At 48.8% G+C, this 27,330-nt stretch overlaps 1 protein-coding gene across 6 annotated transcripts in view; it reads left to right on the top strand.

The window, feature by feature from the left end:
* Positions 1-27,330, top strand: part of ZFAT (zinc finger and AT-hook domain containing) — a 286,570-nt gene that overhangs the window by 176,170 nt on the left and 83,070 nt on the right. For 3 of the 6 annotated variants that reach the window (XM_047841893.1, XM_047841897.1, XM_047841898.1), the window contains 4 exons: positions 15,708-15,824; positions 16,026-16,113; positions 18,749-18,898; positions 20,688-20,861. In XM_047841893.1, coding sequence (XP_047697849.1) covers positions 15,708-15,824; positions 16,026-16,113; positions 18,749-18,898; positions 20,688-20,861 — 529 coding nt within the window. The remainder of the gene's footprint in view (positions 1-15,707; positions 15,825-16,025; positions 16,114-18,748; positions 18,899-20,687; positions 20,862-27,330) is intronic. The other 3 variants (XM_047841895.1, XM_047841894.1, XM_047841896.1) reach the window with 1 other exon arrangement.

The raw sequence follows: 27,330 nt of genomic DNA, 5'->3' as shown, positions 1-27,330 counted from the left end.
GGAGCAGTGATTGTGCTGTTGACTGTGTGCTCGCTACTACATGTGACCTGGGACCTCTTAGCACATGTTCTCTGTCCCTCTTTCTGGATAGGGCATGAAGGCACGCCCTTCTGTTTCCTTCCAGAATAGCCGTCAGATTGGTGTTGATTCCTGTACCATCTTAGGGTGGAGAAAACCGGGGTGGCAGAAATCGTGGCTATGACTTTGCTAGAAACGCACATGAAGCCAGGAGCTGAGTGAGGGCGACGTGAGGACAGGGTGCTGGGGGCAGCCTTGGAGGGTAGCAGTGGAGACCAGGAACCAGACCGTGTGTTTTCAACTCTGGCTCCCCCATGTACCGTGCATCCGACTTCAGGATGAGTCATGTAACTGCCCCATGCCTCGGTTTACCCATCCTCAGGGGAAGGTGAAGTGAGAGAACATGCGTAAACGTTTTAGAACAATGCCTGACGTGGAGTAAGCACCGCGTGCCGTTGAGTGTTAACAATTGCTATTACTTACTGTAATTATCATGTTGGGTCTTGTCGTTCTGCCCTGAGAGACTTTGAAATGGAGGCTGAAGGTCGACCCCGAGGAGGAGGCTGGGAAAGAGCTCGGCAGTGTGTGCGGCCGCCTGTTTATCCTGTGCCCATTTTCCTTGCCTGTCGCGTGTGTCACAGGGACCCAGGTCCAGCCCAGGCTTTTCTTGCCTCTGGATGCTGGTACTCAGCCTTCTGGCCACATCCCTGGTCCTCAGGGTCAGCAGGGCCATGTCGGGAACATGTCCTGAGATCTTAAGCCCCAATATCACGTGCTTTCCTTTATCTTGATAATCCTGCACTTAGAGAAGCTTCTCTTTCCAACTCCCTGTGGTTGCGACTCTTCCTTCTGAGAGGCTTCTCTCTCTACTGTGGACACCTGAGGCAGCTGGGGAAGTGGGTGCTGGGGAAGGGAAGGAACGGTTTCTGTTTTCGTCCTGTGGTCTGGACCCTCGAATCTTTACTCTCATACCTCTTCCGGGAGGTGGGATTCTTTCCTCCCCGGGGCGGATCAGGAGCCCTCTCTGCGGGGTCATTCGGTAGCTTGCCCCCATCACGCTGGCCGTCAGGGTGGGCGGAGCTCAGGCCTGCGTGCTTATCTGTGAGCCACGCTCCTGTCACTGCCCACGCTGCATGGTGGGTCATGAACGGCAGCCACCTCCTTCTGAGGGGCCCCTGGGACACTTGCACACCGTTGGAAGGAACGTGGTGGGGGTACACTTTGTCCCATCAGAGCGGGGGCTGTGTTGATACTATCCGTGCTGTGTCTTGTGCCACAACAACGAAACATCCCTGAACGTTACTGCAAGAGAGGAGCGGGAGTAAGGGAGCGTGGCTCTGTTGACCTTATAAAAACAGCGTGTTCTCGTGATTCTCATGAACACTCGTGTTTTCTTAGATGTTGTCGATGTTTGATCTCATTCCCTCCCCCCCAGTATTTGCAGTTCTTCCATTTGAGACACTTTTTAAAAAATGTTTATTTGTTTAGAGAGAGAGTGTGCGAGCAGGGGTGGGGCAGAGAGAGAAGGGAGAGAGAGAATGCCAAGCAGGCTCCACGCCGTCAGCACAGAGCCAGACACGGGGCTCGATCCCACGAACCGTGAGTCGATGACCTGAGCTGAAGTCAAGAGCCAGATGCTCGACCAACTAAGCCTCATGGGAGCCCCCGTTTGAGACACTTTTGGAGGTAAATGTGCTACTGCTGCTCTGAAGCTCGCGACACAGGTCAGAGGCGCCGCAGTCTACGTGCCGGGCGCTGGGGCTTCGGTCGTGAGTGAGACCCGGGGTCTGTCTTCAAGGTGCTCTATGTTGCACGGGAGGACAAGCAAGGGGACAGTAATGGCGGTAGGGCAATGAGGGAGGGAAGTGAGGCGAACACAGAGCGCCCTCCTCCTCCCACTCCGCCCCAGCGAGGTCCCGGCCGAGGTAGAGGGCTGCCCGGAGGAGGGGTTCCGAGCTCGATGAGCAGGCTTTGGCCACGAGAGAGGCAAGCAGAGAGGCAGCACACGCCAAGGGGAAGCCTTCTGTATTCCCACCAGCATATTGACAGCGTTTCCCGTGAATCACTGGGACTATATTGCCGATGTGGTCAGATGGCATCATGTATGAAAACGGGCTCCAGTATCTTGATTGTAGACACCATTTGTCTTTTGAGCCTGTAAATTATTTCTGTAATGAGGCCAACGTTGCCCTGGTGGGGAGATCTTCCATTAGCTTGCACTGCTTCCTTGCCTTCCCCAAGCCCTAGGCAGCCACTAATCTGCTTTCGATGTTTGTGGCTCGGCCTGGCTGGCACTTTGCATATATATAAACATACGTGCTTTCTCAGGGTCGCGGTGAGGGTCCCACAAGATAGCACAAGTGAGCTTCGTGATGTAAAGGTGCCGAGCCAAGGACTCTGGTCAGGGAAGGGTCTACCTGAGTTGGGAGAGTGGTGTTGTGTGACCTCACCTCGGCCTGGGGCTTGGTTCCCTTACCTGTGACCCAGATGGGCCAGGTGTGTCAAGAGTCTGGTTGGGCTTTTGCATTTGACCCAACACTTATGCATTTTCAACACAGATTCCCATGCGGTGCAAAATTAAGGAGATTTCAGATTGACCCCCTGCCCCCGCAAATGGGCCTCCATCCGGGTCCATCCCAGTTGTAGTAGGAGTCTGGGATAGTTTGGCTGAGTTCCTATTTCTGTGACTCTCCACCATTTCTTTTTTTTTCTTTTTTCATTTTTTTTAATGTTTATTCATTTTTCGAAAGACAGAGACAGAGTGAGAGTGGGGGAGGGGCAGAGAGAGAGGGAGACACAGAATCCGAAGCAGGCTGCAGGCTCCGAACTGACAGCTCAGAGCCCAACGCGGGGTGGAGCCCACGAACCGCGAGATCATGACCTGAGCCCTGAGCCGAAGTTGAACGCTCAGCCGACTGGGCCACCCGGCCGCCCCTACTCTCCACTATTTCTTAGCTCTCCTTGCAGACCCTCCTTCTCTTGAGCAACCAGATGGTGTGACTTAGCATCCAGGATGTATTGGCATCCAGGTCGTGTGGAGAGCCAGTCAGGGGAGGCAGTTAATGATGCTGCCGGAGCAAGCCCACTTTTTACGGCACTGTGCAGACTTTGTGCAGGGGAGACTTAGGAGAACCCGGCGGTGATGAAGTGCCACGGGCTTTGGGTTGTGATGTGCTGTAGTTCAGACCTCGTATCCACCCCTGTGATCTGGGGCGTTTGCCGAGCCAGCTGTAACGTGAAAATTAGGTACCATCTCCTGCCCCTTGGGGTTGTGGCGAGTAAATTAGAAAATATATGTAGGGGTGCTGGGTGGCTCTTGATTTCGGCACAGGTCACGATCTCACAGTTCGTGAGTTCAAGCCCCGCATCAGTCTCTGCACTGTGACAGTGTAGAGCCTGCTTGGGATTCTCACTCTCTCTCTTTCCCTCTCTCTCTGCCCCTCCCATGGCTCTCTCTCTCTCAAAATAAATAAACTTGAAAAAGTATTTATGCATGTAGAACACTCAGGTCAGTTTTTTCAGTCCCTAGGTCATGGTCCATTTGGATAGTTGTGAAATCAGTGGATTTCAAGTAGTAAGTGGAGCACAACTAGTGAGCATATCTTAAGAATGAAGTTTGGTAGAATAAAATAGAAATCACCAGTCTTAGTCACCCTGACCCAGGGTTAAGTTTTGTTTTCTGAGGCCTTTGTTTCCACGTTGCCAAACGGGTGGCCCCCCGTGGGTCCCAGGAAAGAAGTTGGTAAGTTGCTGACCCAGCTGTTGTAACTCATGACACCCTGAATCAGAATCACATGGGGTGAGAGGTCGCCGGGCTCTTGCCCCCACTGTAATTTGAGGGGGACCTGGGAATCTGTGCCTTCAGTCCCTCCTGATGGACACGTTTGAAATGGCAGGAAACAGAGCAGATGGTGACTGCTCAGAATATGTCAGTCTCTTCCCTTTATCTCCAGCTTGGGCGCTCTCCAAGAATGCCTCACAGGTATCCAGCCGATCTGAGGGCGCTGTGGCAGCCACACGCCCGCCCGCCCTTGGGAACTGGCACGTTTTGGTGTCACGTGCTGACTCAGCCCCTCGCAAGGCTGTGGCTTCGCTTCCGAACTTCTCTGAGAGTTCGCTTCTGCGAAGCGCACCAGGCTTGCTGTGGGGACTCGGGGATGACGGATGTGAGGGCTGCGGCACGGGTCCGGGTGTCCAGGGGAGAGGCGGGTCTGAGCTAGCTCGTCCTTCCCAGTAGCAGGAGGAGGAGAGCGGTAGTATTGGGCCGGTGGAGGACGCATCCGTCCATCCATCCAGGGCGTGGTGGTCTCTTGGCACATGTTTGAAATGAGTGCTTGCCCGGTCTTTGAAAAGTGCTTGGTCTGTTTTTGGCTACAAGGGTACACATGTTTAAAACATCTTGCATGTACTTGCTGGAGGTAAGGTAAAATAATATCTTGTCAAGAAAACACAGAGAAAGTAGAGGAACCCACCCTCTGGATCTTTCTGGAAATAAATGGATTTATCATTTTTTTTTTTTTTTTTTTTTTTTAGTGGAGGAAAATATTATTGAACTAAAGCGATTGGATATGAGGTTTTCCTTTTCCAAGGGCCGGGAGCCAGATGGACTTTTCCTCTGTGATCGCGGACCGTTTGTTTCTGTGTCGCCGTGTTTGGGCATTTATCCGCAGCCCTGGGGACCTAGGGCTGGCAGAGCTTCCTGGGTGGAAAACGCAGCTTCCGTGAGCAAGGCCAGTGTGCAGAATTGGAGGGCATGGCCTGGCACAACAGAACTGCTTTCAGCGGACAGGGTGATCCTGGAGTCAAACTTCTAAATGGAGCACGTTTGGGGCTTTTATCTAGCTTGTTCAAATCAGTCCCCATTTCAGGGTCACCTTTTCTGCCTTTGTCATACCTTCTGCCTCTGTGTGTTGGCAGTTCTCAGTGGCTCACGGGCCCCTTGAGACCAGGGCCAGTGCCTCACACCTCTGTCCTCCACGCAAGGCCTGGCACGTAACAGGGGCCCTTGGAACGTCTGAGGAATGAACGAGTGAGTCCATGGAGGACAGCAGATCCCATAACCATAGCCTTTTATTCCTGAGAAATTGGTCAGAGTGCAGTCTCCCACCTTATTTTTTGAACTTGATATCAAATATTTTATTTTAGTTTTTGTTCTTTTTTAAAAGCTTATTTATTTATTTTGAGAGAGAGAAAGAGAGAATCCCAAGTAGGGCTCGACCCACAAACCCTGAGATCATGACCTGAGCTGAAATCAAGTCGGGCACGTAACCGACTGAACCACCCAGGCGTCCCGATGTCAGATATTTTATAGGAGTGGTAGTTATGCGATAGTGAATTCCCTTGGTGGCAGGGGCAGGTTTGCTGTTCTCCACCCACTGCTAGTTTCAGACTTGAGAACTGCCCAGTTGCTCTGGGGGCCAGGGCACCTGCTGTAGAGCTGTTGACCAAGGTGAAGTTCACCCAGGCAGAGAGCCAGGGCCTGAGCCTACGCCCAAGCCCTGGGGCTACTCCTGCGCTCCACACTGTGGCCACAGACTCTAGCTGATGCCTTTCCTCTTTCAAAGGGTCCTGTGTTGCTTTGAAAGCCGTTTCCACCAGAGCAAACAAACTCCGAGGTCTGGGCTCCTTGACCGTCATTATTACCGCATGGGCCTCTCCCTCTCCGCCTCTGCCGGGAACTCTTTTAACAACCGCTCTTTTTAAGTTTGCTGTGTCAGTTTTGGTTTTCATCTCCGGCACGGAACTGAGGTCGAAAAAAGAAATAAATGAGTCCTAAGAGTGCGCCCTCCTCCCAGCACCCTTTCCCACCGCCTGTGTCCTTCTGACAATCTTCAAAGACATCAAGAAATGAGGGGCCCTGATAAGCTCTAAGATAAATTGCTTTCAGACTATCAGAGATTAAAAGAAAAAAAAAATCAAATAGCAAGGACTCAGGGGAGATCACTGTAAACTCCTTCAAAGCCCTTCTGAACGCCTCTATCATCTCTGCTGATGAGGGCACTGGGGGCAGCTGACAGGCCTCCTCCAGGACGTGCACCAGGCCCAGTGGCGTCTTTCCAAACAGTCTGTGAGCACGAGTTCCTGTGTGCAGACCCAGGGGGTGATGGAGTGACCTGGAAGGGTCAAGGGCAGAGGAGGACAGTGACAGAAACATCCCGAGCAGCCCTGAGCCCACGATGTAGCCTGCGTGGAAGTCTGTGGCACTGGCTGTGTGCAAAGCTCAGGGCAGCTTCCCTAGAGCTGCCTGGACCCCTGGGACCCCTGAGCTTGGCAGACATTACTTGGAACCCAGGTGTTTTGCGGGAAGTGCATCCAGACCTTTCGGTGGTTCAGGGGGACTTTATTAGGTTCTGTTTTTGTTTTTAAATACCCTTCTCCTGAGTGTGCTCTGGGGAGCACCACCCTCAGGAGAGGTTCTGCAATGGCAGCGACTAAACCACAAAGGAATTTGGGAGGGTGCTGGCTCAGTTCCCTCTTGGAGACTCCCAGGCTGCGTTAGCCCCCAAGAAGGTCTGGTGTCTGAGGCTGAGTTGCATTGATAGCAATGCTGCAGCCACAGCGGCAGAGTCTTTCAGATTTATTGAGTGCTCAGCATAGGCCAGGCTCTGTTCTAAGCACTCTATGTGTGTTGCCTCAAACTGTATTGTTTAGAACGGTTTTAGGTTCACTGCAAATTGAGCGGAAAGTGCAGAGGTTTCTCTGTCCCCAAACGTGCACTACCTTCCCCACGATTGACATTCCATACCACAGTGGTACCTTTGTGGTAATCAGTGAACGGGCATTGACACACTAGTCACACCCAGAGTCTGCAGTTAATTACATTAAGGCTCCCTCTTGGTGCTGTACATTCGGAGGGTTTGGACAAATGGATCATGACGTGTGTCCACCATGCAGAGTAGTTTCACTCACCTAAAATTCTCCTTGCCCGCCTGTTCATCCCTCCCTTCCCCCTGCATTCTGGCCACTGTGGACCCTTTGACTTTCTCCATCGTTCTTTTTCCAGAATGTCATACAGTTGGAATCCTATAGCATGTGGCCTTTCACACTGCCTTCTTTCACTTAGTTACACGCATTTAACTTTCTTCCCCATCTTTTCATGGCGTGAAGGCTCATTTCTTTTTAGTCCTGAGTGTATTCCATTGTTTGGTTGTACCACAGTGTATCTGTTTGTCAGTATTATGGATTTGGGCCATTCTAACAGGTCTATAGTAGTATCTCATTCTTGCTTTAATTTGCATTTCCTGATGACATACGATGTGGAGCGTCTTCTCATTTACTTACTTTGGTGAGCTGTCTAGGTCTTTGGCTTGTTTAAAAATTTTTTTTTTTTTATTGTTGACTTTTAAGAGTTCTTTGCATATTTTGGCTAAGAGTCCTTTATCAGATATATCTTTGGCAAATATTTTCTCTCATTCTGTGACTTTTTTTTTCTTCTCTCGACACCATCTTTCATAGAGCAGAAAATTTAATTTTAATGAAGCCCAGTTTATCGATTCAGTCTTTCATGGATTGTGCCTTTTGTTGTATCTAACAAGTCGTTATCATATTCAAGGCCATCTAGGTTTTTTTTTTTTTCTTTAAAAAAAATTTTTTTTAATGTTTATTTGTTATTGAGAGACAGAGAGACACAGAGTGTGAGCAGGGGAGGGGCAGAGAGAGAGAGGGAGACACAGAATCCGAAGCAGGCTCCAGGCTCTGAGCTGTCAGCACAGAGTCTGACACGGGGCTTGAACTCACAAACTGTGAGATCATGACCTGAGTCACCCAGGCACCCAGGCGCCCCCAACTAGGTTTGCTTGTGTGCATTCTAGGAGTTTTATAGTTTTGTGTTTTACATTTAGGTCTGTGATCCACAACGAGTTAATATTTGTGGAAGACTGTAAGATGTGTGTCTGTCATTTTGGCTGTCCAGTTGTTCTGGCATCATTTGTTGAGAAAACTGTCCTTGCTCACTTGTATAGTATTTGCTGCTGTGTCAAAGATCAGTTGACTGGGCTCTATTCTCTTTCACTGATCTGCTGTCTATTTTTTTTTTTTTTTTTTTTTTTTACCAGTGCCACACTGTCTTCATCATTGTTGCTTTATGATAAATCATGAAGTTGAGTAGTGTCAATCTTCCAACTTTGTTTTTCTCCTCCAATATTGTGTTGGCTATTCTGTTTTTGTTTTTGCCTCTCTGTATAAGCTTTACAGGCAATTTGTCCATAACCATAGAATAACTTGCTGGGATTTTGGTTGGGGATGCATTGAATCTATATATAGAGCCAGTTGTGAAGAACTGACATCTTAACCATATCGAGTCTTCCTGTCCATGAACATGGGATAGCGTTCTACTTTTTTTTTTCTTTAATTTCTTTCATCAGCATTTTGTAGTTTTTCTCATATAGATCTTGTACATATTTTGTTACATTTATACCTAAGCATTTCAGTTGTGCGTGGTGCTCATATAAATGGTATCATTTTTAATTCCAGATTCCACTTATTCATTGCTGGTATATAGAATAGCAATTGACTTTTGTGCATTAACTTTTTATCTTGTAACCTTGCTGTAATGATTGCTTATTAGTTCCAGGAGTTGTTTTTTTTTTTTTTTTTTTTTTTTTTTTTATCTATTCTTCCAGACTTTCTACATAGATGATTATGTCATCTGCAAACAAAGACAGTTTTATCTCTTTTTTCCTGACGTGTATGTCTTTATTTCCTTTTCTTGCCTTATTGCTTTAGCTAGGACTTCAGTACAGTGTTGAAAGGAGTATTGGCAGATGGCATTCTTGCCTTAATCTAATCTAATCATAGTGGGAAGGCATCCAGTTCCACTCACTGTTAAGTATGATGTTAGCTGTAAGTGTTTTGTAGGTAATCTTTGTCTAAAGTTGAGGAAGTTCCTCCCTCTTCCTAGTTTACTGAGATTGTCATGAATGGGTGTTGCATTTTATGAAATTCTTTTTCTGCTACTATTGATATGAGCATGTGATTTTTATTTCTTAGCCTGTTGGTGTGATAGATTATATTATTTGATTTTAGAATGTTGAGTCAGCCTTGCCTACCAGGGATAAATCCCACTTGGTTGTGGTGTATAGTTCTTTTGTTGTTGTTTTTAAAGTTTATGTATTTTGAGAGAGAATGAGGGAGAGCATGAGCAGGGGAGGGGCAGAGAGAGAGGAAGAGAGAGAATCCCAGGAAGGCTTTATGCTGTCAGTGCAGAGCCTGATGTGAGGCTTGAACTCATAAACTAGGAGATCATGACCTGAGCTGAAATCAGAGAGTCAGATGCTTAACTGACTGAGCTACCTGGGCTCCCCATCCCATTTGGGGTATACAGATCTTATTATACATTGTTGGGTTTGATGTGCTAAGGTTTGGTGAGGATTTTTGCCTCTCTGTTCATGAGAGATATTGGTCTGTAATTTACTTTTCTTACAATGTTTTTGTCTATTTTTGCTATTAGGGTAATGCTGGCCTCATAGAATGAGTTAGGAAGTAATTCCTCGCTTCTGTTTTCTAAAAGAGATTGTAGAGAACTGGTATAATTTGTGCCTTATGTGTTTGGTAGACACATCTAGTCTTGATGCTTTTTCTGTTGGAAAATTATTAATTATTGATTCAGTTTCTTCAGTAGAGATAGGCCTATTATGATTATTTCTTTTGGGATGAATTTTGGCAGATTGTGTCTTTTAAGGAATTGGTTTGTTTCATCTAGGTTGCCAAATTTGTGGGCATAAAATTGTTTATGGTATCCCTTTACTGCCTTTGTAATGTTCATGGGATCTGTAGTATGTCCCCTTTTTCATTTCTGATGTTAGTGGCTTCTGCCCTCCCTTTTGCCTAGTTAGACTGGCTAGAGGCTTAATGATTTTATTGATCTTTTCAAAGAACCAACTTTTGGTCTTGTTGATTTTTCTCTATTGATTTCCTGTTTTTAATTTAATTGGTTTCTGCTCTGATTTTTCATATTTTTTTCTTATGCTTAACCTGGGTTTAATTTAGTCATCTTTTCTACTTTCCTAAGGTGGAAGTTTAAATGATTGATTTTAGATCTTCTTTTCTAATATTATGCATTCAGTGCTATATAGATTTCCCTCCAAGTGCAGCTTTCATTGCTTTCCATATATTTTGAGAAGTTGTGTTCTCATTTTCATTTAGTTTAAAATATTAAAAAAATTTTTTTCTTGCGATTTCTTCTTTAACTCGTGTTATTAAAAGTATATTATTTAATATGTACATATTTTGATATAGTCTTAGCTGTCTTTATTGATTACTAGTTTAGCCCATTCTGAGCAAACACCATATGGTTTCTGTTCTTTTGAATTCGTTGAGGGCTGTTTTACGGTCTAGAATGTGGTCTGTTTTGGTGATCGTTCTATGTGACCTTGAGGAGAACGTGTATTCTGCTGTTGTTAAATAAAGTAGTCTATGGATGTCAGTTTACCCAGTTGATTGATTGAATTCAACTGTGTCGTTGAGTCCAGCCATGTCCTCACTGACTTTCTGCCTGCTGGCTCTGTCCGTTTCTGAGAGAGGGGTGTTGACGTCTCCAGCTAAGACAGTAGGTTTGTTTCTTTCTCCTTTTGCCATTCTACCATTTTTTGCCTCATGCTTTTTGACTCTCTTGTTAGATGCACACATGTTAAGGATGATTCTGTCTTCTTAGAGAATTGATTCCTTCAACATTAGGTGATGCCCCTTTTTATCACTGATAACCATCTCTGAAGTCTGCTCTCTCTTAAATTAGTAAGCTACTTCCCGTTTCTTTTGATGAGTGTTAGCATGGTATATCTTTCTCCGTCTATTTTCTTTTAATCTGTATGTGTCTTTAAATTTAAGGTGGGCTTTGTAGAGCCAACATATAGCTGAATCTTGTTTTTTGATCCGGTTTGGTAATCTCTTTTTTTTTTTTTTAATTTTTTTTTAATGTTCATTTATTTTTGAGAGACAGAGAACGAGCAGAGGGAAAACAGGGAGAGAGGGAGACACAGAATCCAAAGCAGGCTCTAGGCTCTGAGCTGTCAGCGCAGAGCCCGACGCGGGGCTCAAACCCACGAACCGTGAGATCGTGACCTGAGCCGAAGTCGGACGCTTAACCGACGGAGCCACCCAGGCACCCCAGTTTGGTAATCTCTTAATTGGTGCATTTTAGATCATTGATGTCCAAAGTGATTATTGATGCAGTTGAATTAATAGTTACCATATTTGTTACTGTTTTCTGTTTGTTGCCCTTGTTTTCTGTTTCTTGTCTTCTACTCTTGTTCTTTTCTGCCTTTTGTAGTTTTTTGTTTGTTTGTTTGTTTGTTTTTTTTCCAACGTTTATTTATTTTTGGGACAGAGAGAGACAGAACATGAACGGGGGAGGGGCAGAGAGAGAGGGAGACACAGAATCGGAAACAGGCTCCAGGCTCCGAGCCGTCAGCCCAGAGCCCGACGCGGGGCTCGAACTCGCGGACCGCGAGATCATGACCTGGCTGAAGTCGGACGCTTAACCGACTGCGCCACCCAGGCGCCCCCCTTTTGTAGTTTTAACTGGGCATTTTATATGGTTTCATTTTCTTTCCTTTCTTAGCATATCACTTACAATTTTTTTTTTTTTAACTTTTGCTAGTGTTTACCCTAGAACTTGCAGCATACATTTACATAGAATCCAAGTTAGCTTTCAGATAGCACTGTTCTACACTGTGGATAGTGTCAGTATCTTGTAGTAACACAATAATCCTAATTCCTTGTTCATACCCTGTGTATCGGTGCCGGTATTCATTCACTTGTATATAAGCACATATATGTGTATTGAATACATTGTTGCAGTTGCTATTTTGAACAAACTTTCTGTTAGATCAATGAAGATTAAGATAAGTAAAAGCTTTTATTTTACCTTTACTTCTTCCTTCTCTAGTGCTCTTTCTTTATGAAGATCAACTTTTGACTTTTTCCTCTTTGCTTTTTTTTTTTAACTTTATCTTGCTTTAATATTTCTTGTAAGACAGGTCTTAGTGGTAACAAATTCCTTCAATTTTGTTTGTCTGAGAAAGTATTTTCCTTCATTTTTTTCCCCTTTCTTTATTTTTTATTTTATTTTTTTTTTTTTTTGAGAGAGAACGAGCAAGACAGAGCACACATGGGTGAGCTGGGGAGAGGCAGAGGGAAGGGGAGAGAGAGAATCTTAAGCGGGCTTTGCACTGACATGATGAGGGGTTTGATCTCACAACTCTGAGATCATGACCTGAGCCAAAATCAAGAGTCAGACGTGTAAACAACTAGCCACCCAGGTGCCCCTCCTTCATGTTTGAAGGGTAGTTTTGCAGGGTACAGAATTCTGAGTTGGTGTTTTTTCCTTTATGTAAACATTTCACTCCATTCTCTTCTTGCTTGTGTAGTTTCTGAGAAGTTGGGTGCAATTCTTATCTTTGTTCCTCTATAGGCAAGGTGTTTTTTTGTTTGGTTTTATTTTTTACCTCTGCCTTCTTTCAGTATTTTTTCTTTATCTTTGGTTTTCTGTAGTTTGAAAATGATGGGTGTAGTTTATTTGGTATCATTCTTACTGGATGTTCTCTGAGTTTTTGGGATCTGTGGCTTGGTGTTTGACATCATATTACAGAAGTTCTCAATCATTATTGGTGTAGGTATTTCTTTGTTTTCTTTATCTCTTTCTTCTCATATTCCTACTACACACACGTCCCTTTGATACTCTGTTCTGTGTTCATCAATCTTTCTGCTGCTTTTCAGTTTAAAAATTCTTTTTTATATTTATTTATTTTTGAGAGAGAAGAGTGAGCAAGCAAGCGAGCGGGGGAGGGGCAGAGAGAAAGGGAAACACAGAATCTGAAGCAGGCTGCAGGCTCTGAGCTGTCAGCACAGAGCCCGACGAGGGGCTCCAGCTCACAAACTGCGAGATCATGCCCTGAGCTGAAGTCGGACGCTTAACCGACCGAGCCACCCAGGCGCCCCTTGCTTTTCAGTTTTAGAGGCTTCTTTTGAGATATCCGTAGACTCCGAGATTGAGCTGTATCCAGTCTAACATGCCCATCAAAGGCTTTCTTCATTTCGGCCACAGTGGTTTCGATCTCTAGCATCTCTTTGTTGGTTCTGAGAATTTTCGCCTCTGCTTCCATTGCCCCCTCTCCCTTACGTGCCGTCTGCTTTGTCCAGTACAGCTCTTACTCTTAGTGTGTACATCCAAGTTGTTTTAAATGCTTGGTCTCAGAATCCCCAAATCCTTGCCATATCTGAATCTGCTTTTGACGCTTGCTCTGTCTCTTCAAACTGTGCTTTTTGCCTTTTCGTGAGTCTTGTGATATTATTCTTCCTTCATAGCTGGACAGGATGTACTGGGTACAAGGACTGGCCGTAAATAGGCGTGTAGGAATGTATTGGTAAGGTGTGGGGGAGGAGACTCATTCCGTAACCCTGTGATTAGGGCTCAGTCTCTCAGGAGCCTCTGCCTATGGACATGAACTTCACCAGTGTTCCTCATTTTTTTTTTTTTTCAACTCCCTGAGGTGGGTAAGGATGGCTAAAGTGGGCCGGGTTTGGGTCTGTCCTTTCTCCCATGTGGAAGGCTGTAGGGGGCCGGAATTGGGTACTTCTCCTCCTCCAGGTAGCTTAGTCTCCAATAATACCCTGGCAAGCTAGGCTCTGGTGAACTGGTTTCCTCTGGGGGGCAGGTGTTGTCAAGGATAGAATGTTCCAGCGTGTTTCAGAATGGTTCCTTTTCCCTTCTCCCTGCCAGAAGTATGGGTTTTTCTCTGAAGCTCACTGTGAGTACAGGGTGGAGGCCCTAGGGGTAAAACTCACAAAAGTGGGTGCCCCTGGAATGCTGAACTTTCCTACTTGGCCCTGGTGAATTTCCAGCAGCTTATCAATTCCAGTCTTGGTTGCTCTACTCTGGTCCTGGTTTTCGGGGGGGGGGGGGGGTGTCTGCCTGTGGGATTTTGCTCCAGTAAGTTGTGATTCTCTGCCTTCTCTTCAGGTTGGGGGGCACTGGCTTGCCCCTGTGACGTCACGTGTCTTAAGGGTTAAGAAGGGTTGTTCCTTTCTCAGCGTATTCATCTATTGTTAGGATGGAGTAGAAACGTCTGAGCCTCTCCCGTGCTGGACTAGAAATTGCGAGTCTGCTTTATGTGTTTGTAATTTCATTTTTCCTCCTAGCAACAGGCGGTTTTTATTGCCATTTTACAAATGAGGAAACCAAGGCACGGACGGTTAAGCCACTGGCCCAGGGTTCCCGAGCTAAGTGGTGAAACCAGGATTTGAGCTCGGGGTGGTCTGTGAGTCCTGAGTCTGTGCTCTTGGTCACTGTCTTATAGGAGCAGGAACTCTGGACTACAGGGGTCTGCTTTGGACACCCATCTCTGCCCTCCGGGGAGTGTGGCCTTGGGCGGCTCTAAATGCCCCGTAGGTCGTGGCATGTAACACACAGCACTCTGGACGAGGAAGGTTGGAAGAAATGGTCGCTGTTGCTGCTGCTGTTATTAGTCTGAGTTGACTGTGTTTCTGGGTGGCTCTGAGGATTGTGTTCGTTTACTAAGACATGAGAGCACTTGGTTGGATGCTGAGCTCCTAGCAGGTGCTCAACAAATGGTGGGGGTTCGTTCTGTAAATGCAAGTGAGCGCGGACTGGGAACACCTTCTGGAACTATCCTTGCGGTCACGACTCCTGCGGCTCTCGCAGGCTTGTGAAGTTTGTTCACACAGGTCACGCTTCTGAAGCTTCTCGTGGGTTTTTGCGGGCGTTTCTCCGAGTGATTCGTGTGCAGCCTCACTCGGTCGTCTTTCCTGCCAGGGGCGCCGAGGGTGGGAGCACGAGTGAGACCCGTACGCATGGCTCTCTGTTGTCTGGCTGCCTCTCCCACCTGTCTGGAGCCCCTGCAGAGCAGGTGGAGTCCGGAGGCCGACCTTTCCCTTCCTCGGCTTACCCCTCGCGCTCGTCCCTCGAGCCCCTGTACCACCGAGTGGCATGAACAACCGATGTTTCTGGTCGCGCAGTTCTGGAGGCTAGCGTTCCGAGACCAAGGTGTCAGCGAGGTTACTTCCTCCTGAGGGCCATGGGCGAGAGTCTGTTCTCTGCCTCCCTCTGAGCTTCCAGCGTTTCGCCAGCAATCTTTGTCGTTTCTTGGCTTGTAGACTCACCACCTGGATTTCTGCCTTCGTCTCCACGTGGGATCCCCCTGTGTGCATGTCCCTGTCCAAACACCAGACCTGTTGGTTGGCGGTCCGCCCTGATGACTTCTTCTTAGCTAGTTACAGCTGCAGTGACCCTCTTTCCAAATGAGGTTTCATTCCGAAGTACTGGGGGGTTAGGACTTCACTACGTGGATTTTGCAGGAGACACGGTTTAACCCATAACACCCACCCTCCGGGGACAGTTGGCCCATGAACTAGCCCAATAGTGAGCCGAGGGAAAAGGCAGATGAGCAGAGCTAGAGCCTCATCATTCACAAGCGTTTCTCCTTTCGTGGGAGCTGGATCCACGAAGCGAGGAGCATGAACCTCCGTGGGACGCGGCCTGGGGAGTAGCAGGAGCGGCCGGGTGGGCCTGTGTGCGTTCAGGTTCAGACGCCAGCTCTTCCTCTCAGACTCGGGGCTCATCCCTCTGGGCCTCGGTTTCTTCATCTGCAATGTGAGCACAGTAATGCCTGTCCACTGAGAGTGGTTGTGAGTCCCAGTAAAATAACTCTGTGAAACCCCCCCACACCACGCAGAGAGCATTGGAGGACATAATACGCATTGGGTCGCGGAGCAGCGCCGGTCTGCGTGGTAGACCTCGAGGCCCAGCCCTGCCCTCTGCTGGCCCGGCCACCTTCACCGGACCCTCGTCTGTAAGCCCCGTCCCTCCCTTCTGACGCGGAGCCGCTACTGTTCCCGGGCTGTGAGGGCCAGGTGCAGGGGCATGTCACACGTTTGCAAAGGTGCACTGTGGTCTGGCCGTGGTGGCGGTGGTGGTGACGGTGGTGGTGGACGTTCCATGGAGCCGAGGTTTAAGTGGGACGCTCAATTGACTGTGCTCTCTTTCTGTTAAGGACAAAAGGAGTTATTCTTGTCCTGTGTGTGAAAAGTCTTTTTCAGAAGATCGATTGATCAAGTCGCACATCAAGACCAACCATCCTGGTAAGGTTATGCATTTTGGAGAGGAAATTAACTTTAAGATGCTTATGTTTCATTCATTTATTCGTTCATTCATTCCTTTATTTTTAATGCGTTTTTAATTTATTTTCGAGAAAGTGCTGAGCGGGGGAGGGGTAGAGGGAAAGGGGAACCAGGATCCAAAGCGGGCTCTGAGCCAAACACGGGCCTTGAGCTCCTGAACCGTGAGATCGTGACCTGAGCCCAAGTTGGACCCCTAACTGACTGAGCCACCCAGGCACCCCTAAAATGCTTATGTTTATTTTAAAACACAGCATTGCGTGTCAACTGCGCTAAATGGAAATAAAGAGGGCCGGAGGTATGAGTAAATTTAAGGGATATGATTACCTTTATTTAAGGTTGGGAATTTATAACCATTTACTTCATTTTATCCTTTCATCTGGCCTCCGGATACTCTCCCCACACTGTCATCTCCCTCCCCCCTTTTCAGGTGCACTTTGAATGCCTTCAGATGGGTCACTTACAATGCAGGTCTGCCCTAGACTCCACTCCCTGGAAGCCGGTGCCTGGCCCCTGTGAAACACTTGTTCCCCAGCAGGGTGGTTCATGACGGGTGTGCACTCCCAGACTGAGGAGCCTTGGCGAGTCGGGGTGACTGTCACCCTGGGTCTCCTCACACTGGTTTCCTTAGCCACTTAGAGGTGTGAGCACGAGCCACCTGGCCACTGCCTGCCACACTTCTGTTCTCGCCAACCGGGACACATTTCCTCCATTCTGCCCCGTTAATTCCTGTTTGTTCTCTGTGTTCTTCCTTGGGGAGGATGTGAGGGGTCCCTGGCTGGGGACGCTGACCCCTTGTGTTCAGGTCATTGCCACCTCCTTGCCACCCCGTGAGAGCCTTGGGGTAGGGCTGCCACCGTTAAGGCCCATCCCCAGATCTGGGTGTCACACGGGCAGGCCCGGGGGCACAGGCGTGGGTGCTGACGTGGGTGCTGTGTGTGGCAGAAGTGAGGGACAGGTAAGCCGGTGCACTTCCCCTGCGTCCCTGTCCCTTTTCTCTTTGTTTTGTGTCCGCTCTTGTCTTCGAGCACCGACTGCCTGATTACCGATGATAATGGGGAAAAGAGAGATCACAGAGTTCACGAACTCTCACGTTCTGTCCGGGAGCAGATGGAGCCCTAGGCCTTCACCCGTGGTGTCCTGGTGGCCTCGTCCTGCCCTCCCCGTGTCGGCCTGTGTCCCGTGTCACCCGCATCCGGTGTGAGCCGGGGATGCTCATTTAAACCGCCCAACCTTTGGGGCGCCTGGGTGGCTCCGTCGGTTAAGCGTCCGACTTCAGCTCAGGTCACGATCTCGCGGTCCGTGAGTTCGAGCCCCGCGTCGGGCTCTGGGCTGATGGCTCAGAGCCTGGAGCCTGCTTCCGATTCTGTGTCTCCCTCTCTCTCTGCCCCTCCCCCATTCATGCTCTGTCTCTCTCTGTCTCAAAAATAAATAAACGTTAAAAAAAAAAAAAAAAACAAAAAAAACAAATGCCCAACCTTTGCTCATGAACATGTGTGAGCTGTTCTTTCTCTTTGGCTGAAACTTCAGATGTCTACAAAACAGGGTAACGGGAGGGACCCCAAGGATCCGTAACAGCCTGGCCTCTGCACCCACGTGCACTTTATCAGATTTGTTTCCTGTACTGACCCTCCAGACTTTTGTCCTAGAATATCTTCAAGTTCGTCCCACACGCGTGCCATTTCCCCGTAAAAGAACTTAGGATGCATCTGTAGCAAGTAAGGGCGTCTTCTGAACACAGCCACTGGGTCGCCATTAAAACAGACTTGTTATGAGGAGCACTGGGTGCTATGTGTTACATTCTAAATCTGAAACCAATTCTACCCTCTATGTGAGCCAACTAGAATCTTTTTTTAAATTTTTTTTTTAACGTTTATTTTTGAGAGAGACAGAGACAGAATGCGAGTGGGTTAGGGGCAGAGAGAGGGAGACACAGGATCCGAAGCAGGCTCCAGGCTCCGAGCCGGTCAGCACAGGGCCCGACGCGGGGCTCGAAGTCACGGACCGTGAGATCATGACCTGAGGCGAAGTCGGACGCTGAACCGACTGAGCCACCCAGGCGCCCCTAGCCAACTAGAATTGAAATAAAAACGTGAAATAAAAACAAAAGTAAAATCAGGTAAAACAAACCGAATTAATGGTAATTCCTTATCATTACCTACCATTAGTTCATTTAAAATTTCCCGAGTCCACCGAAGATTGTTTGAATCAAGACTCAGGCATTTTGTTTTTAGTTGTCCCGTCACTCGAGTGTCTTGTATTCTGTGGGACACCCCAGCCCACTTTTGTTCCCGTGACATCAATTTGTTGGAGGGACCGGGTCACTTCTCCTGTAGATGATTTCACGTCCTGCATTTGTGTGACGGTGCCTTGTGGCATTGTTTCTCTGTCCCTCACGTTTTATGCTCACAGATATTTAGATCTGAGACTTGTAGATTCTGGTTTAACTTTTAGGCCGAAATTCTATTGCTGGACTCCATGGGGCACATCTGGATTTGTCACGTTAGTGCTGGGGTTCGGGCACTGTCATGAGGTTCACGTCCATCTTCCATGAGCTGATCTCCTTTGGCTTCTGATGATCACCCTGCTTTTCATCTAGAGGTCTCCATGAGCACTATTTCTGAGGTTCTCGGGAGGAGGGTTCAGCTGAAAGGGCTGATTGGAAAGAGAGCCATGAAGTGCCCGTATTGTGATTTCTATTTCATGAAGAACGGCTCAGACCTTCAGCGTCATATTTGGGCTCATGAAGGTGAGTACTCATCTCTCAGGATGGAGCATCCTCTCAATGTCGTGCTTCTGAGCTTCACGCGGGAGTGCTTTAGGGGGAAGCCGTGTCGCCATGCGCCCTGCAGTTAGACTTTCTTCCACTTACCCAGAAACGTGTGCAGAATCCAGCTGAGCTCCGTGATTTCAGTCACTGCCTGTTCAGTGGCAAGTGCGGTGAGCAGAGGCATGCAGTTCTTTGTAGCTTTCGTTGGGATTGCAGCGAAATAAATCCGCACGACCCCTGCACTAGGCAGCGGGCTTCAGGAGGACAGGAACAGCACTGTCTCAGTCACGGAGGTGACTGGTGGCCGCCGTGGTGCGCTGGCTCGGTAGGTGCTGAGGAAGTGTTGGTGTTGCACGGATGAGCAAAGGCGAAGAGGACAGCAGAACGTCGTCTGGTCCCAGCATCGTGGAGGAAGAATCCAGGAGGCGGGAGGAACACAGGCTGTGCTTTTGGGGTGCTTGCCTAGGAGGGGAGGAACGGAGAGCACACTCTGGGGCTTTGGGCAGTTGGAGGTCGGGAGACTGCCAGAGACAGTGGGACACCAACTTTGCCTCCCACTGTAGGGATGTGGCTCTCCTGGGGGTGAGGCTCGGTGGTGGGGACAGGGGGAGCCCTTCTGGATGTTTGCAGAGGTCCTGCCTGTGAATTAGCAAACTGGGAAGCTGTGGGCAGGAAAACAAGAGGGCTCCTGGGGAGGACGGAGGATGAAGAGTTTCTACCGCGTGGCCAGAAGCACCTGCTCTCAGGCCTCGGGGGAAGTGCTGTCAGGAAGGGAGAGGCGGTCGGGTTGGTCAGCGATGCAGCAGGGCCCACGCCAGGCAGAAGGAGCTGAGGTCAAAGCCGCGGTGGGGGAGGTGCGTTTGTTTACCGGCACGGGTGCACCCCAGCTCTGCGCCCCGGGCACACCTTGCAGCCTCCCTGAAGCCTCAGGTTCCTCCACTGCCAAGTCTCAGGCCTCGTAGACAGGGGCTGAATCTGCCGGGCGCGCAGTGTGGCAGGTTCCCCCTGCGCTCGGTGTCGGGAACAGCGTCCCTTTCCCCATGCACATGGCACCAGGTGTCGCAGCCTGTTTCACTTTACATTCCCCCCCGGACAGAGGCCGCAGGGGCAGGGGCTTCTCCGCTTCAGAGAACCCTCCCCCCCCCCCCCCCCCCCACGCTTGCTACGGAGCAGGTCCTCAGCAGGTGTTTGCTGAGTGAAGGGAGAGCAGCCAGGATGCCCCACAGTCCAGGCCATTAGCCCAACACCAGCTGATGTCAGGGTTCTGTTTGGTGTATGAAAATGTGCTTTCACATCTGATCCTAGGTGCCCGAGCACGTTGGGTTTTGCACACAGACCCTTGTTTCCTTGAATTTTTGTCAGCTCACCTCAGTCCCGTTGGATTGAGTGAACGTGTGCTGCAGGGACTGCCCGGGGTCCGTGCCCTCAGGGGGTTCCCAGACCGCGGGGAGCGGCAGTGTGAACGACTTGTGATGCACTGTAGCAGTACAGCTAGCGGAGGGGTCCAGGACATTCGCTTGGGCGGGCCAGAGGAGACCGCCCAGGGGAGGCCCTGGCAGAGCCGGGAGGAAGGGTGTGGCGGGCCGAAGGAACGGTGTGGAGGAGCAGGGCGAGGCAGGTGTGCGCCACATTTAGGGACAGGCGGGTGCACTGCTTTGTTCAAAGTGGATGTGCGCATGTATCCTTGGGATGCACACACAGATGCAGATAGGGGTGCGTGCGCGTGTGTGTGTGTGATTCTGTGTGTTTTTTTCCCCTCCTCTGGTAGGTGTGAAACCCTTCAAATGTTCTTTGTGCGAGTATGCAACTCGCAGCAAGAGTAACCTCAAGGCTCACATGAACCGTCACAGCACTGAGAAAACCCACCTGTGTGACATGTGTGGCAAGAAATTCAAATCAAAAGGGACGTTGAAGAGTCACAAGCTGCTTCACACTGCTGACGGTGAGTCCAGGACTCTGTACCACAGTGAGTTTGTTTCCCTCTTGAAAGTGTGGTTTGAGGGGCGCCTGGGTGGCTCAGTGGGTTAAACGCCTGACTCTTGATTTCGGCTCTGGCCGTGATCTTACGGTCAGCGGGATGGGGCCCCGTGTCTGGCAACACGTGCTCTCTCTGTCTCTCAAAAAACCCCACAAACACCCAAAAGTGTGGCTTGAAGCTGACATTCTAAGTTCAGCAGAAACTGTGGATGTGTTGCCTACAGGCAAGACAGAGCTGTGTCTTATAGAATTTCAGTCCTGGGAGAGAGAGGACAGAACTCACCTGCTTCCTCATTTTCCCTGGGTTCGGTGTCGGAGGCTTGCCTGACCTCCACCAGTGCTTGCTGAACCTTGTGTGTGTGTGTGTGTGTGTGTGTGTGTGTGTGTGTGTGTGTGTGTGCATAATGTGTGTGCGCACGCTCACACACACTCGTGTGTATACATAGGGCAGTGAATGTGGAGGGGACGCTGCTTCAGGGAACAAGGCACCCTCGGGAGGCCTTGATCTCAAAGTTGGAACCTTCTTCAGCCCTCCACCCCCACCTGAGCCTGAGGACCTTGAGTGGCAGCCACGCTCACGATCACACTCGACCTGATCACACCTGGTCCACTTGATTCACACTCAAGTGGATGCATATCAGCTAAGCCACTGCAGGGGTTGATATTCAGCCCCAAATTGGGGGCTCAGTTTAAAATACACACAATGCTTGGGCAAATCTGACCTTGGTGAAGTATACACTTCAGTGGATTTCTACTTTCATTCCTTCAGTAAGAACCATGGATCGAGTTCTTCCTCCGGTCCAGCTGTGCCTGGGGTGTAGGGTCAGTAAGGAGCAACCTCCGGCCCTGGGGAGTTTATAGCCCAGCGTGGGGGTGGGGGGGGTGGGGGTGGGGGGAGAACCACACACAGCTGTGCTGAAGGTGGATGCGGTGATGGAAGGCGGCTCGCAGCCCCAGGAGGAGGGTGTGAGTCGCCGTGGGCAGGACATGTGGTGGGCAGTGGTCACAGTGTCCAGGAGAGTCTCCCCGAGAGGGGCGGGATAGAGGGAAGACATGCAGAATCATTATAGGAAGCCAGGCAGCTAAACCACAAAGGCCTTTAACCTTTATTTATTTTCCTTTAAAAACCCCAGTTGTCGCAGGGTGTTGTGACTATTCCATGCAACAAGATTACAAACCATGTTTATAAGTATATGGGTATTGAAGCACAATCATATACAAAAACTGGAGTTCACCGTAACAATCAGAGTGATTTCAACAGTTACTTTTCGAGAGCGATACAGCCATTAGGTGACACCTTCATTGTAGAATGTTCCAGGGAACCCATGCTGGTGTGTGTGTGCATCTGGGTGAGCTGGGGGATTGTGGAGAGGCCGCATGCTCAGCGAGGCTTCGTTAGAGTTCAAGATCCAGGGCTTGCCCAAGGCTCAGTGGAGGCCAGAGCCATAACTATTCAGACTTCAGCACTGTGCTATAAATAAGAAAATCCATAAGCAAAATAATTAAAAATGCAGTGACAGTAAAGCAGTCTTATCCTGAGTAATGAAAGCATTAAGTCATGTAATTATTCATGAGTTCTGTGCCTCTGTTATTTTTTGACATGGAAGCACCCAAGTCACTGAAATGCCTAATAACACAGTGTCACTAATGAGGAGCGGCCGTCCTCAGTGCCGGGAGGTCTGGGGTGTCCACGGGGCTGTGGTGTCAGGGTCTGGGGGTGCACTCTTGGGGCCAGGGAGGGACACTGTGGCCTCATGCAGGGCTCTGAGGTCTGGGTTCTGGCCTGAAAGGCTTTGGGGAGGTGGGGCGTGTCTAATCAGGGGCTGTGGACCGACCACCGTCAGATGCGGAGGGGACCGCTGGAGTGGGCAGCGTGTCAGGGCGGGCATGGCAGTGACATACTCAGCTTAGGACACGTGTCACGTCACTTGCTTCCCCGAGCTCTTCAGCAGGAAAGGGAATTTGGAGAGGCAAAGGTGCCGTCTAGTGAAAGCAGGAAGACAGCCTTCCTGAAGTGCACCAGCTGTCTGCCCCACCTGGGCCCGAGTTTGGTGCGTCAGGACAAGGACATGAGACCGTCACACTTCCTGGGTCCCTCTCCGCCTCTGTGCTCTGTGAGGCCAGAGGCAGGTGGCTGGTGAAGATCTGGAACTCCGTGGGGCAGGGTAGCTTCACCCAGTCTGAGTCTGGGCCGGTCTTTTCTTCCCGAGGGCTTCCAGTCTCGTGTTGTCTTGAAGGCCAGCTTGATGTGTGGATTGCTGGATCACAGGCCAGATGTCCCAGCTTCATGGACAGTCTGCTCTGTACCTGTGATCAAACTATAGGCACTTCTTTTTCTTTGCAATTGTAAAAAAGCTTTGAAAAAAGTTTAGTTCCATCTCCTACCCACTTTTTCCGTGGCACTCGCATCTTGATGAATTTTGAAAGCTCTTTGCATATCAGTGGTTTGTCATAATGGTGCAAACATTTCCCTCCAGCTTACCATTTGCACTGACATTTTGTTTGTCACGGTTTTTTATGTACAGAGGTAAAATAACTTTGCATATGTAAATTTATCCGTCTTTTCCTTTATTTTTTTCTTCATGATTTCTCTGTGTTGAAAGAAACCCTCCACGTATTAGGGGAAAATTCTTTTGTATTTTCTTCAAGTTTTATTTTGGGGGTTTATAATGTTTTTTTAAATGTAATATTCTTGAAATTTATTTTGGTGTGTGGTGTGTGATAGGGATCTTTTTTTTTTTTTTAACAGTTATCAATTAACATATTTACAGAGAAATCTGTTCTTTTCATTTTGTTTTGAAATTTGAATTTCTCAAGATGCTGGGCATGTTCTGAGATTTTTGTCTGTTTGGATAATCTGTGTCTAGAGTATGGTTTTATAAGGTGCTATTTTTATAAATCATTGTATGCACACATATGTTATTCCTTTTTCTTTTTTTCTGGACATCTCTTAGCTTTTCTCAGTTATTATCCTTTTGGATAAGTTTTGAAACTGATTGGTCAAATTAAGAAAAATAACCTACCCTCCACCAAAGAAGGACACTCTCTCCCTCCCCAGGGATGCCCTTGGGAGCCATGTGACAACATGACACGTGCTTTGAATTCCTCAGGGAGAAGTGCTGGGATCAGGGGTTTGGCTGCTTTGATGAGGCTGTCAGCCTGTAACCCTAGAATTAGCTCCTTATTTATTTATTTTTAATGTTTATTTATATCTGAGAGAGAGAGAGAGAGAGAGAGAGAGAGAGAGAAAGAATGAGCAGGGGAGGGGCAGAGAGAGAGGAGACGCAGAGTCCGAAACAGGCTCCAGGCTCTGAGTTGTCAGCACAGAGCCCGACACAGGGCTCGAACCCATGAACCCCGTGAGATCATGACCTGAGCTGAAGTGGGACACTTAACCGACTGAGCCACCCTGGCGCCCCAGCTCTTTATTTGGAAACAGACGTTTAAGACCTGCCTGGAATGACTCGGTTTTTACTCTGTTGTGTCGGTGGCGATCCAGTAGCTTGTCTCACAGAGAAGCTATGTGGGGTAGGCAGGGCTGTGGAGGCCCGAGCCGCTCTCCTCTCCCACCGCCTCTTGGCGTGGCCTGGGTCACGTTACTTCCCTGAGCCTCCGTTTCCTCAGCAGTAGAATGGGGATGATTACACCCCCGTGCCTGATGGCCTTGGGGATCAGATGACAGAGGAGCGCCCACTTACCTGCGCTTCACCTGCTGTCTCGCTGCTCCTTCTCGGTCTGCTTTCCTGGGGCCACCTTCGCGCTGACTTCTCCCTCTTGGGAGTTCACAGTGCTCAATCCACAGATTTCCGCACTTGTTCCTGGGGCGTCTCCCGGTCTCCCCGTGCTTCCAACCGTTTATGTGGAAGGCTTCCCAGTTTCTGGGTGTGTGTCAAACCCCAGCAGCCCACCAGATCCTTCAGAGCCCTCCTGGCCCTGAGGTGCCTCTTCTTGCCTTCTCTGTCTCAGGTGTCCTGTGTCGTTTCTGTGACGAACATGTGTTTGTCTCTGCCGCTTGAACTCTTCCCAGTTCCTTCGTACTTTCTTGTGTGTTTCTTTTCTTTTTTTTTTTTAATGTTTATTTATTTTTGAGACAGAGAGAGACAGAGCGTGAGTGGGGGAACGGCAGAGAGAGAGGGAGACATAGAATCCAAAGCAGGCTCCAGGCTCTGAACCGTCAGCACAGAGCCTGATGTGGGGCTTAAACCCACAAGCTGTGAGATCATGACCTGAGCTGAAGTTGGACGCCCAACCAGCTGAGCCACCCAGGTACCCCTCTTCTGTGTCTCTTACTGTCCTCTGTCTCTAACGTGCATTGTAATTTCCTTATTCTCGACTTGCTGTGTCTTCCATTGGACTGTAAGCTGCTCTAGCAGGGATTTTTGACCTTTTTTTAAAAAAAAAACAACTTTTTTTAATGTGTATTTTTGAGACAGAGGGAGAAAGAGCATGAGTGGGGGAGGGGCAGAGAGAGAGGGAGACACAGAATCCGAAACAGGCTCCAGGCTCCAAGCTGTCAGCACAGAGCCCAATGCGGGGCTCAAACCCATGAACCGTGAGATCATGACCTGAACCGAAGTCGCATGCCTAACCAACTGAGCCACCCAGGTGCCCCAGGAGTTTTGACCTTTTACATCTGCTTTGTTTTGTAGCCCTGGCACCTAAACCAGTGCCTGGCGTGCGTGCGTGTGTGTGTGTGTGTGTGTGTGTGTGTGTGTAGTAGGTGCTCAATAAATGTTTGTTGGTTGAATGAGTGAAAAAAATGTAAAGTACCTGGCATACCGTGCTTGGCATACAGAAGCACTCAGTGTGTTATTTCCCCCATGTTTTCTCTTGGATAGTTCTATTAAATCAAGTGCTTGTGAATTGGATGTTTTAAAACACTGTAGAGGAACTCACCATTAAATGAATCTTTTTGGGTATCTTTCAGTGAAAAGGAATTGAGTAGTTACCCTCTCCTGTTACCTGCTTGCAAGGCCAATTTTTCACATTTATTGGCTTCTTTAAAGTGATGTGTCCCTGTTTATTCATTCTTGTTTCCCAGAGGGGCTCATTACTGTGCCTCAGAAGGGATAGGTCAGGGTGGGTGCAGGTCTCAGTTAGAAAGGTTTGCCGGTCAGTATGTACAAAGAGGGACACTGATCTGTGAAGGGCCTTATTAAGCCCTTTGCGTGTAGGCCAACGGTATGAAAGAAGTTAATGCAAAAATCATGCCGTAGCATATTTCCTCCCTTTTGACTTTGAAGGCGGCCTACACATGTGCGGTCTAGAGGCTCTTACAGGATTCCGCCTCCCCTAGCAGATGGGGAAGGTGAAATGGGGCAGCGCCTTACTGTTAGGTAATCAAACAGGAATCCTCTAATCATGAAATAAAAAGCTCTTTGAAGCTCCATGCTAATTCCTTCGGGTACCCCCCCCTTCCCCCGCCCCATCTGACCTGCCCTCATGCACTTGAGTTAAGAAGTTTTCTGGCAAAACTTACAAAGAGGAATTATCCGAGCTTCAAGCACTCTTGTATGTGTCGTAATTAGACAAGTGGAGAGTCGAGTGTGGAACTTAGGTCTGAGTGGAGGACGTAGCATTTTTCCCCTCGCTCCTTCAGCTGATAATAAGAGATGCCATGGCTACACGCGGAGATATTCTGGGAGATGTGAGTGTGCACTTGCCTTTTCTCGTCTTTCCTCTAACGGCGGAATCATCGTAGGATAAAGTAGCCCCGCTTATCCGGGGTCTCTTTACTTCTAAAAACATACACTCTGGAGCCAGGAAGGTAACCAATGGAAAGTGGTGCCTGAGCAACGGGCTGGTTGATCCCTCCAAGTTCATGTCCTAGGCTCCACTGCGACTGGTCCCTGCACAGTATCCTCGTCACTCTTACCCTTTCACCAGCTCACCCTGGAGTTAAAGGTTAAGGGCCAGGGGTGGGCATGGGCTCGGTGGGTTTCTGTGGCCTTTACTGGCCTGTGTCTGGGTGACGGGCCACAGAGGGAGGACCGACTGCGGTGCCTTTTTATATGTGCACCCTGCCTGGGTGCACCCGAAACACTTTCTCTCAGCTTTTTATAAACCATAGGAGTAACAGCCCGTAGAATAAAATGCACCAGACAGCTCACTGAATAGTTAGCTTAGACTAATACACAGATTTAACTGTTGAATAAGGCTTGGTTACCTAAAACCTCACCAGGGTACAGGGTTCTCAAGCCACAAATTGCAAATCCCTGGCAAAGCATCTGGAACTTCAACCCAGTTGTGGCGCCCTGCCCGTTCCTGCTCTTTTCTCTGGCTCTGTGCCGCCCTCCGTTTCTTTCCATGTCTAACGCTGACCCATCCCTCCTTGTATCGGAACTGATGTGCTAATTACAGAGAGCCATCCGTCTCTTCAGTCTGCAGTTGCCTGAAGTTCAGTCTTAAAAGTACAGAGACTTCTTTAAACCGTA

Source organism: Prionailurus viverrinus, chromosome F2 (assembly GCF_022837055.1).
Source record: "Prionailurus viverrinus isolate Anna chromosome F2, UM_Priviv_1.0, whole genome shotgun sequence".
In the NCBI taxonomy this organism is placed as follows: domain Eukaryota; kingdom Metazoa; phylum Chordata; class Mammalia; order Carnivora; family Felidae; genus Prionailurus; species Prionailurus viverrinus.
Note: the sequence above shows the minus strand (reverse complement) of the source record. Positions and strands in the feature narration are given on the sequence as shown.